Source organism: Ostrea edulis, chromosome 2 (assembly GCF_947568905.1).
Source record: "Ostrea edulis chromosome 2, xbOstEdul1.1, whole genome shotgun sequence".
NCBI lineage: Eukaryota > Metazoa > Mollusca > Bivalvia > Ostreida > Ostreidae > Ostrea > Ostrea edulis.
Window position 1 is genome coordinate 109,259,634 of NC_079165.1, and position 12,146 is coordinate 109,271,779.

Consider the following 12,146-nt stretch of genomic DNA (forward strand, 5'->3'; position numbering starts at 1 on the left):
GAAACACTAGCACTGCAATCACGACTTTTATGGGTGTTTGACGCACAAAATCTGAAGCATATGTTATTTTGCTTTAATAGTCTCTTCCTTTCCTCTAATGATTTAGATCGAAATCCTCTACAGTCGTCTAGAGTGCGTTTGGTTTTGTGAATGATACAATGCTCTATTGGAACAGTCACTTCAATACCTGTCTTTTTCACACTGACTCTGTTTCTTGCAGAACTTGTTTGTTTTGAAGCAGCGAACCTATCAGTGTTGTTTGTGTCTAGTTCATAATTGAATCCTGGGTCGTTTTTCACCTTGCTTAAATCTTTTATAATTAAAGTCCACAAACACTGAAAATGGGGGGGGGGGGGGGATAGCACAGTGTTCCTTCTCGTACTTCACTGCCTGATTTGTCCATTTCTCCTGTAGACCGTACGGTAATTTGGAAATGATTGGTCTTATCCCAGACGACGAGTCTTGCTAAGTCTGGAGAACAGTAGATCCTTCTTCAGAAGGAATCGAGTGACGTCGGTCACATGCGATCCGTGTCCAGTCGCGTAAGGTGATGAAGGGTATGCGTTAGGTACGTATTGTTGTGCATACGGATTTAGGATAGGCGAATCGGAAGGGATGTGAGCTTGTGTAGAACCTGCAGGAATATGACCTGGTGGAGGTTGACTAGAAGCGATGTGATGATTTGGAGTGGAGTAGCTGTGCATCGGTTTCAGTTTGTTGGCTTCAACCGGCGAATCTGGTCGACACAGTACAGATGAAATATGGCTGGTAGTTGATTGAAATGCCTGACAATCTGCTTCAGCTTCTGCAGCTTGCCTTTCTAGATTTAACATTTCTAGTTCCGCATCGAGTTCCATTAGCTGTTTACGGAGAGTTATTTCTTTAGCTGTATAGAACATCCTGGCTTTCGCTTTGCTCACTTCAGCCCTCTTCCTTGCAAGGATATCTGATGTCGGCACACAAGAATCAGTAGAATGTGAATAAGTGCTTTGATGTTCATCTGCCAGGTCCTCCTCTTGCTCTTGAATAACACTCACTTCAACATCTTCCCTTTCACTGTCATCAGGTGGTAATTCCTTTTCAGCAGACTGCATGTCCACGGTGGAGTCTGGAATGGATGATGCCACGGCCTTCTCTGTTGTTGTAGACATGGTCTTTTTACTATTCTGCCTCAAAAAGGACTCTCAGAATCAACGTTTGAAAGTTTATTTTGACAGACAGTTAACCATCAATGTAACATGTGCACACAATTACACGTGGTACTCGTTCACCGTTGTGTGGAGTCATACACAGTTTGTCAGCGTGGTAAAAAGCTACAATGAATAAAACAAAAACAAATTAAGTTTATGACAAATACTGCTTTCCATACAACAAATTCTCAAAACTGAACCCGTGTAATACAATACTTGACATACAACAAATCCCATTTCCACATCAATATCAAATGGCTCATGAACATTAATTACCAATTCAATTCACTAAATTAATATTTCAAAACAATTACAGTTAATAATCATCGGCTACAGAAGATGACATGAACAGGGCACCATACTTTAAACACATGGCAAGAATATAAACTCGGATTATGCGCAATTGCATTCATGAGCATAGCTGACAGTATAGATACAGGTAATTGACAATGTAATTAATAGAATAATAAAGTGTAAAATGATCATAACTACTTACACCGTGGATTACAAATGTTCAGACCGGATTAGTTTCCGAGAACTTTTTTGCCTGACAGTATGGCGGCACAAACATACCAAGATAAGGTGTACGTATAAACATTCATATTCAATTCAAGTCTAATTGACGTAAATGTAAAACATAATATTCTGTGTGACCGGTCAACAGGGGATGCTTACTCCTCCTAGGCACCTGATCCCACCTCTGGTGTGTCCAGGGGTCCGTGTTTGCCCAACTATCAATTTTGTATTGCTTTCTGGAGTTATGAGATTGATCACTGTTCGTTATCTTCACCTTGCATTCTTGACATGGAAATTAGCAAACAACAGACATAATAATGACAATTCATTATCTAAAACAATAATTCATTGCTTTATAATATCAAATATTATCACTTCTTTTTGAAAATTGTGTAAATATTACATTTAGCAAGGAGCTACATTATTGCAGCTAATCAAGGTCATACACGCGAGGCGCTGATACGAAATCAGTGATGAAGTTGTGTTGTATATGGAAAGAGTACTATCTCGTAGTACTACAGCTGCTGTGTCTAGGAATGTCTTTTGTAGAAAAAAAAAATCTCTATAGATCGTAAAACCATGCTCCCCCCTCTATACTCATTTGATTTTAATATACAATTTCAAGCGTGACTGCATGTGACGTATATAAACTGTGTACATCGTGATTTGGGGATTATAGATAAATAAATGTAAGTCAATATAGATCTAAATGAGCATATATGTAACTAAAGACTGATGATCCGTATGATGGCCCTAGATGTGGTAAAAAACAATATCAAGATATTTATTATCTAATGGAAATCAAGTTTACTACCGGTATTTGAATGCATTTATACTGACCTGCACAACTGTCCCCATAACGTCCAGTCCTTTGCATCGACCAAACAAACAATAAAAACTGCAGGATATTTCCAACTAGTATGATTTCATGCAAACTTTAAAGGTTTGTTTGTCACCGCAAGTACTCAAATCTCGCGTCATTTCGATTGCGAGCTTACAGCCCCTATTGGTAATTGAAAAATGAATTCTTGATTATTCATAAACCCTTGACTTAATTCCTTCTCTCGTCCTGGAAAACGGGACCTTCAGCTGAATAATACCCAAAATTATCTAAACTTTTGTACGGAATGAAGCCCAAATTAATAAAAAGAATTGAATTTCTTTTGACTGCTCAGTGCATTATCGGTAGCGGTGAATCGTTATATTGCCACCCTCGCTAAATTGTCCAAATTAGTTTTGAGCAAAAGTTGGCAATATATCGAGGGAGCACTGTACATGTATGTATGAAAATTAGTTGCGCAAACCTTGAGTTCAACCTCAGACTGGAGGGGAAGCAGGTATCTTCACATATGGCATTACATGTACATTTGATCGCAACCTCTGCTTCGTATTTTAACTTTTTCAAAGTACATTATGCTGTCTGGTGCAAACAGCTAGCAAACCAATGACAACACAAATACATGTGTGCAAACATGTACTTTATTGTGTATGTATGAAGTGATAAAAGGATGATGGTCTACATCGAATGATGGCAAAGGATAGAATATGCTGCTCGAATTGCAAAGGAGTGTTTGAAGTAAAAACTTTAAACAGGAAGTACTAAAAAATAAAGTGAAAGTTTACAATAGATAATTCATACGTCATTTATGAATAGGTTGTACGTGTAATAAGTTGTAGCAACACACTCCCCATCTGTTATGAAAATATCACTAAACTGGCGTAGAAAAAAACCCTCAAACATAATAAAAATGTTACAATGTTTAGATTTTAAATGTCCATAAAGCATTCACACTTCTGCGGAATTATTCAGTTCCAGAATCACTGGGAATGACAAAGAAGCACAATTTCAGTAATTGGACGCACATATCTATATGCGTGGCTTACCATCTTTGATAATTTTAACTTCAAGTTTACGAACCAGGCCATCTTTTCCTGGGAACACCCGTTCGACAAGTCCTGTTGGCCAATAATTACGATGACAGTCACTGTCTTTTAACAAAACTAAATCCCCAACACGAATATTTTCTTGCATGGTTTTCCATTTGCGTCGTACTTGTAGTGATTGAAGGTATTCACGCCTCCATCTAGATCAAAATCGCTCGGCCAAGGTTTGTACATATTTCCATTGAGAGGTGTACACGTCATGTAAACTAAGATTCTCGAAATCTTCAACTGAATGGTTAACTTTTTGAGTCAGTAGAGCGCCTGGTGATAAAAAAACATGGCGAATCAGGGTCTGTGGAGACGGGAACCAATGGACGTGCATTTATGATGGCTGTGGCTCAGCCATAAAGGTGCACAGTACTTCATGCGTGAGTTTGGTATGTTTGACCTCAAACAAAATAGAGTCCAATATTCGACGGGTAACACCTATAAGGCGTTCCCAAGCACCTCCCATGTGTGATGAGAGGGGTGTGTTGAACCTCCACACAGTTTTAAAGATGAATCTTCAACATAAATGGAGTTGATCCCAAGTTCTCTTGTTCCACCAACAAAGTTAGTCCCCCTGTCTGAAAAGAATTCTTTCACATGTCCTCTGATTGAGATGAAACGACGTAAGGCATTAATGAAGGATGAGGTACTCATTTCTTCAATAACCTCTATGTGGACTCCACGACAGGATAAACACGCAAACAAAACAGCTCACCTTTTGGAATTTGTAGAGCCACCACGACTTCGTCTCGTCACGATATCCCACGGTCCAAAACAGTAGACTCCCACATATGTGAAAGGCGGACAAAATGTCAGTCTTTCTTCCGGTAAATCTGCCATCTTTTGGGACACAAAGGCTCCACGTAACCTACGACATTTCACACAGGAAAAAATTAAGGAGTATACAAGTCGTTTACAGCTGGTAATCCAATAACCTGCAGCTCTAATAGCACCATCTGTCAGGTGGCGTCCTTGATGGCGTACCGATTCATGAAAATGAAATACGATAAGGTTTGCTATGTGGTGTTTGCCGGGAACAAGATCTGGATTAACATTTTCGAGCTATAATTCAACCTTCCTCTAACACGTAGTATTCCATTTGTATCAAGAAAAGGATGCAGTCTTAGTATTTTGCTGTCTGTCGGAATGGGTTTTCCACATTTCAGATTTTCGATCTCTTTCCGGTAGGTTTCCTGCTGAACTTGGCTGATGACAAACATTTCGGTGTCTTTGAATAGATCTACGTATGTTTTCTGTCAGTTCTTCTTTAGCCGATTTAATATGAAGATTTTTAGAACTAAAATGGCCTTTACAAGTGTTTCCCATTTGTCAAATCTCACAAAACGAGGCTCCAACGAATTGATAGAAAGTTTTGTTTTCATAGAAACTACTTCCTGACGAATTTCAATATCGCATTCTGGAGAAATAAGAGGAAATGTCTCTGCCATAGTCTCATCAGATACATGTTTCAGCCATTCAGGACCAGATATCCAACGATTCACCGATGAGTCTAATGCGTTAGAGTGCCTAGTTGCAGCATCTGCTGGATTGCGGTCTGTAGAGGCATAGGACCACTGTGATGGAGATGAGATTCTGTGGATCTTTTCCACCCTGTTGCTGACATACATGAAGAATCTCCGGGTAGTGTTCGAGATATATCCTAGAACTACTTTGCTATCCATGTAGTAATGAAAACGGTCCAAAGATATACTCAGGTAACTTGATATAGCTTCTCCTACTTCAGTGGCTAACACTGCTCCACATAATTCCAATCTGGGCATAGTATGGCCTTTGAGGGGTGCAAGCTTGGACTTGCCCATGAGGAATCCTATAGTGGAATCTCCAGATTCACAGATCACTCTAAGGTATGCTACAGCAGCTATTGTCTGCTCGGAGGCATCAGAAAATACATGAACATCAACATGATGTGCAGTAGAAACTGAGGTAGGTACGATCATACGTGGACCATGGTAACCGTTCATAGACTGTAAAGCATCTAGCCAAGATCTCCATTTGTTGATGTCGTTAGATAGCGGTTCATTCCAATCACTTCCAGATGGTACAAGTTCACGCTGGAATATTTTCCCACTGATTGTCACAGGAGAAATGAATCCCAAGGAATCAAATAAACTCTTCATTGTTGATAGAAGTCTTCGTTTAGTTAGTGGCTTTTCATTGTCCGCAATTTGAAACACAAACATATCTTTGTTCAAATCCCAACTCATCCCCAAGTTGTGCTGAACAGGTAAGGTTTCACAAACTTTAAAGTTTTTCAAATTCTTTTCCAAGTCGTCCATAAGAAAAGCCTCCATAAAATCAACACTGTTTGAAGCAATTTTATGTAGACGAATATGTCCATTTTCTCTAAGTGTTGCTTGTGTTTTCTTCATGAGATTCACAGCTTCAGATGCACTTGGAAGTGAGATAAGTCCATCATCAACATAGAAATTGTTGTTGACAAACTCTTGAACGCATGGGTCGCTGATTGACGAGGCCTTGCGGAGGCCATATGTAGCTACAGCTGGGGACGGACTATTTCCAAATACACGACTTTTCATGCGATATTCAATCAGAGGTTTTGTAAAGTCAATATCTTCATACCAAAGGAACCTAAGATAATTGCAATGTTCTTCATGTACATGAAATGCATAAAACATTTACTCATTGTCCCCACAGATAGCTATTACATCCTTTCGGAAACGCATAAGAATTCCAATGAGATTGTTTGTTAAATCTGGTCCAGACATTAACACACTGTTCAAGGAAATATTGTTAAATTCTGCAGAAGAATAAAAAACACCCCTTATTTGGTTCGGCTTTTTGGGATGGTACACCCCAAAAAGTGGAAGGTACCAACATTCATAGTCTATCTGAGTGGGAGCTACTTCAGCTGCCCCACTTCCTAGCACTTTTGACATGAAAGCGAAAAAAAATGTTCCTTTTTTCTAGGATCCTTGCGAAAACTGGATTCAAGAACCTGAGCACATTTCTTTGCCTGTAGAAAATTGTTTGGCATCGGAGGTTTACAGTGTTTGAAAGGTAAGGGTGCAGACCAGTGATCAGTCTTATCCTTACAGAACTCTGCATCCATGAGTGCAAGGAATTTCCGGTCTTCAACTGAAGAACCAACTTAATTGTCATTTGGAGTCCTAACAAATACATCATTATGAATTTCTTTGACGTTGATGTTGTATGGACACAAAGGAAATGTTGTATGGCGGCCATCGTTGAGTATGTTTGTTTTGAGCACATGCACTTCATTTGGAGGATGAGTTTTGCCAATACAAACTTCACCAATAATGACCCAGCCTAACGGAAGATGTTGAGCAAAGGGTTGACCTTTACTACCGATGATTTGACCTTTGACATGATGAATGTTGGGTAAGTCGCGACCAATCAATAGTCCAAATTTCACATTCGGATCTAATTCCGGTAATTTCGAAGAAATCTTTTTGAGATGTGCATGGTGAATGACCACTTCTGGAGTAGGAATTTCACATAAGTCACTCGGAATAGAGTCAAATTCTATAACTTCAGGTAAATTGATCTCAGATGAGCCATCAATTGACTTAACACACAATCCATTAACACACCTTCCTTCAAATGTCGAATTTCCTGAACAAGTGGACAGGTTATAAGTCTTAGTTCCACCTTCGACTCCCAACTGATTCATCAGGTCAGTAGAGATCAGAGTACGGTTGCTCTGATCATCGATTACAGCATACACACGAGTTGCTGATTTTGGATTTGTAGTAGTAAACACATCCACAAGAACAATTTTGCCACAAGACCTCCAATGACATCACGACACAATTTAGTGCACAGACTTCCAACTTTCTCTGCATTCATAGAAAATGGCACTTTTTATACGCTCTTTCACGCTTCAGATAGCATCGAAATATCACATGGGTCAGCAAGGAATTTTGGACCGGTCTCGGCATCACGAATGTCAACTCTGAACTTTGACCGCTCTGCGAATGGCGGCGACTTAACGTCGAAAACCCCGTTATCGCTACTCCTACCAGACCGCGAGTCGTGGAGAGGCGAGACCTTGACCGACGATTTCACCATAAAAGACCCTCGCACTGAGAAGTTGACCGGGGGAAACCGAGAACCCCGAAGCACGGTTCTCGCCCCCGAAAGTCTCCGACGTCGTCGTTCGAGCCCACAACTTCTTCACGGATGTAGATAGGGATGCAGGACCACTTAAACGAAGCCCCGTGACCTCTCTGACCTTCAAAATGAGGTCAAGGTCAAAGGTCAAGGTCACACTTTCTCCCCCATGGGTTTTTGAGGTTTGACCTTGAAAGTGGGTCAAGGTCAAAGGTCAAGGTCACGCATCCAGGGGCCAGTCTCCACGAGTAAGGCCAACCCACCCATCACGCCTGTCGTCCCCAAGGAAGAAACCCCCCACCCTTCAAGTGATCTGTCTGTCATCAGCTGTTTATAATACACTATTTTGACCGGTTTCATGCCCAACAACAGGATTTTTGAGGTTTGACCTTGAAAGTGGGTCAAGGTCAAAGGTCAAGGTCACGCATCCAGGGGCCAGTCTCCACGAGTAAGGCCAACCCACCCATTACGCCTGTCGTCCCCAAGGAAGAAATCCCCCACCCTTCAAGTGATCTGTCTGTGATCAGCTGTTTCAATACACTATTTTGACCGGTCTCATGCCGTGCAACAATTACAGGATTCTAGCTAATCTGAACTACACCTACACATCTGACCTACACCCATTTCTTCCATTTCTTGACTGTCTTGTAAATCAAACATGAATTCCATTTACATTCATGAAAAGACATAGGCCAGATTCAATTGTCTGCCTGCATCAACATAAAGACTAAGTTTTTTTTTTTGATAATGATGATGCAACTTTACTTGACAGTTGAACTCATTGACATTCCATCCTGACTGTCATTGTAAACAAATAAACACTTACCTGCAGGGTCAGATGGGATGCAGTACTCCTATTCTCCGTTCAGATATCCTACATGCACTCAGACACTTTCTAATTCACCGGCCGCCATTTTGGTTGTTTGTTGTCAAAGCCTATAAATCCGTATATGCATGCCTCCTTGGGTGAAATGACTGAAAGACATTGTCTCCGTGAATTAGAACACATAGGATGAGCCATTACAAACTGTATATTCAATTCCACAATCCACAACACACACGGTCAAATCCAGTGCATCTTCACAACATCTGACAACATGAGGCTTGTAGACTCCCAGCATGCACCAGCAGTTACTACAATCTAGGAAAATGTTACATCCGGTTTCTTTGCACCTCCAAATATCCTATCTAACAGGTCCAAAGTCACCCCAAACACCTGCACAAGTCCTATTACACTTTTACCTGATATGTGCATATGTGCTGGCTACCCAACACCCACACCCCTTTTCTCCCTCAAATTTGACGGGTACTTAATGCGAAACCAAGCATTGAACACACCTCAACACTCAAATTTAGGCGGCAAATTTGAATTTCTTTTCTAGCCAAATCCATTTTTTTTTTGGTGAGGGTGGGGTGGGGTAGGGGGGGGGCTTTTAGCATTTCAACACTACTGAAAAACCGCTAGAAGGTGGGAAGCCCTCTAATTGTTCGCGAACAATTAGGATCACTAGTTATTATTATTATTATTATTTTCCTGCCGTCCAAAAAATGTTCGTCTTAAGACTTATCGATAAACTTTAGAGTCCATCCTATAGCACTTCTTGAGAAACGAATACATTTCACCCTGCGTCATGGAACTTTGACCCCTTACAGAGTTATCGGACCTTTTAGCAGAAATCATTGTTATCGCTACTCCTTTTCAACCGTAAAGGATAAGAGGATGAAACCTTTGCTGAAGCATAGAGCTCAATTAGTAGAAGCGAAGAATTTCAAATGAAGGGATTCGGTGTCCCCTAAAGGGAGTTAATGCCCCCTCATGTTTTGCGATTTGTCCCTTACAAATTGACGACTCCTAAAGTCTTCGTCGTAGAGAGACGGAACCCACTGGAACGGGTTGGGTGATCTTGACCTTGAAAAAGTAGGTCAAGGTCAAAGGTCAAGGTCACCCAGAATGGCCAGAAAATGGCACTTTTTATACGCTCTTTCACGCTTCAGATAGCATCGAAATATCACATGGGTCAGCAAGGAATTTTGGACCGGTCTCGGCATCACGAATGTCAACTCTGAACTTTGACCGCTCTGCGAATGGCGGCGACTTAACGTCGAAAACCCCGTTATCGCTACTCCTACCAGACCGCGAGTCGTGGAGAGGCGAGACCTTGACCGACGATTTCACCATAAAAGACCCTCGCACAGAGAAGTTGACCGGGGGAAACCGAGAACCCCGAAGCACGGTTCTCGCCCTCGAAAGTCTCCGACGTCGTCGTTCGAGCCCACAACTTCTTCACGGATGTAGATAGGGATGCGGGACCACTTAAACGAAGCCCCGTGACCTCTCTGACCTTCAAAATGAGGTCAAGGTCAAAGGTCAAGGTCACACTTTCTCCCCCATGGGTTTTTGAGGTTTGACATTGAAAGTGGGTCAAGGTCAAAGGTCAAGGTCACGCATCCAGGGGCCAGTCTCCACGAGTAAGGCCAACCCACCCATTACGCCTGTCCTCCCCAAGGAAGAAATCCCCCACCCTTCAAGTGATCTGTCTGTGATCAGCTGTTTCAATACACTATTTTGACCAGTCTCATGCCATGCAACAATTACAGGATTCTAGCTAATCTGAACTACACCTACACATCTGACCTACACCCATTTCTTCCATTTCTTGACTGTCTTGTAAATCAAACATGAATTCCATTTACATTCATGAAAAGACATAGGCCAGATTCAATTGTCTGCCTGCATCAACATAAAGACTAAGTTGTTTTTTTTTGATAATGATGATGCAACTTTACTTGACAGTTGAACTCATTGACATTCCATCCTGACTGTCATTGTAAACAAATAAACACTTACCTGCAGGGTCAGATGGGATGCAGTACTCCTATTCTCCGTTCAGATATCCTGCATGCACTCAGACACTTTCTAATTCACCGGCCGCCATTTTGGTTGTTTGTTGTCAAAGCCTATAAATCCGTATATGCATGCCTCCTTGGGTGAAATGACTGAAAGACATTGTCTCCGTGAATTAGAACACATAGGATGAGCCATTACAAACTGTATATTCAATTCCACAATCCACAACACACACGGTCAAATCCAGTGCATCTTCACAACATCTGACAACATGAGGCTTGTAGACTCCCAGCATGCACCAGCAGTTACTACAATCTAGGAAAATGTTACATCCGGTTTCTTTGCACCTCCAAATATCCTATCTAACAGGTCCAAAGTCACCCCAAACACCTGCACAAGTCCTATTACACTTTTACCTGATATGTGCATATGTGCTGGCTACCCAACACCCACACCCCTTTTCTCCCTCAAATTTGAGGGTACTTAATGCGAAACCAAGCATTGAACACACCTCAACACTCAAATTTAGGCGGCAAATTTGAATTTCTTTTCTAGCCAAATCCATTTTTGTTTTTTTGTTTTTTTGGTGAGGGTGGGGTGGGGTGGGGAGGGGGGGCTTTTAGCATTTCAACACGACTGAAAAACCGCTAGAAGGTGGGAAGCCCTCTAATTGTTCGCGAACAATTAGGATCACTAGTTATTGTTCTTTTTCTTACCGATTTTGTGCACGTGATTTCTCAAAAACGGCTTGATAGATTTTCATGAAACTTTCAGGATTTTCTAGAACAAGTTTTTTTAGTTTTGCTAAAATCACTTTCGGTCGCAAGTTACGGCCGAATTTCCGTTTTTCAAATGACATTTTGTTCGGGCGTTTTCTCATAAACGGTTAAAAATTGGGTCTTCAAACTTTCAGAGATGATCGATGGTGACTTGTAGCTGTGCAAAAGGGTATTATCATTGTCATCCGTCACTTCCGGCCGTCACTGGAAGTGAGCAAAAGAAACGTTAAATTTCAAACTAATGCTTTTGAAAAAAAACTTGCATAGATTACTTAGATATCTTTAGGCGTTTCAGAAAATGTGAGACTTTAAGGAAGTTTAACTAGCAACTTCCGGTTTTTAGAGAAAAACTTCGAAAAATGGTCTTTCTTTGTCCTCGTATATCTCGTTTATTTATCAAACTTTTCATACGATATTTACAGATATTTTTTACATTATCCATCTTAAGAGAACCCTTTAACACTACTTCAAAATTCACTTCCGGTCACAAGTTACGGCCGAATGTCTGTTTTTCAAATGATATTTTGTCCGGGCGTTTACTAATAAACGGTTAACGATTGAGTCTTCAAACTTTCCGGGATGATAGATTATGACTTGTAGTTGTGCAATAGGGTATTTTCATTGCCATCCGTCACTTCCGGCCATCACCGGAAGTGAACAAAAGAAACGTAATATTTCAAACTAATGCTTTTGAAACAAAACTTGCATAGATTAATTTGGTCTCTTTCGGCGTTTCAGAAAATGTGAGACTTTAAGGAAGTTTAATCA

At 40.9% G+C, this 12,146-nt stretch overlaps 1 protein-coding gene and 1 long non-coding RNA gene across 2 annotated transcripts; both read right to left on the reverse strand.

Annotated features, from left to right (window-relative positions):
- Positions 1 to 4,894: 4,894 nt before the first annotated feature.
- Positions 4,895 to 6,196, reverse strand: LOC130051563 (uncharacterized). The gene has a single exon (XM_056153581.1). The coding sequence runs from the start codon at positions 6,194 to 6,196 to the stop codon at positions 4,895 to 4,897; it is 1,302 nt and encodes a 433-aa protein (XP_056009556.1).
- Positions 6,197 to 8,483: 2,287 nt separating this feature from the next.
- Positions 8,484 to 11,046, reverse strand: LOC130052062 (uncharacterized). Its single transcript, XR_008800418.1, has 2 exons — positions 10,600 to 11,046; positions 8,484 to 8,726 (listed from the first exon to the last, which is right to left on the reverse strand). It is a non-coding gene; the product is annotated as an uncharacterized LOC130052062 (long non-coding RNA).
- Between the last annotated feature and the right edge of the window lie 1,100 nt (positions 11,047 to 12,146).

Excerpts from the sequence above, each read along its gene's own strand:
- LOC130051563 (XM_056153581.1), bottom strand. The coding sequence starts at position 6,196 with ATGAAAAGTCGTGTATTTGGAAATAGTCCGTCCCCAGCTGTAGCTACA.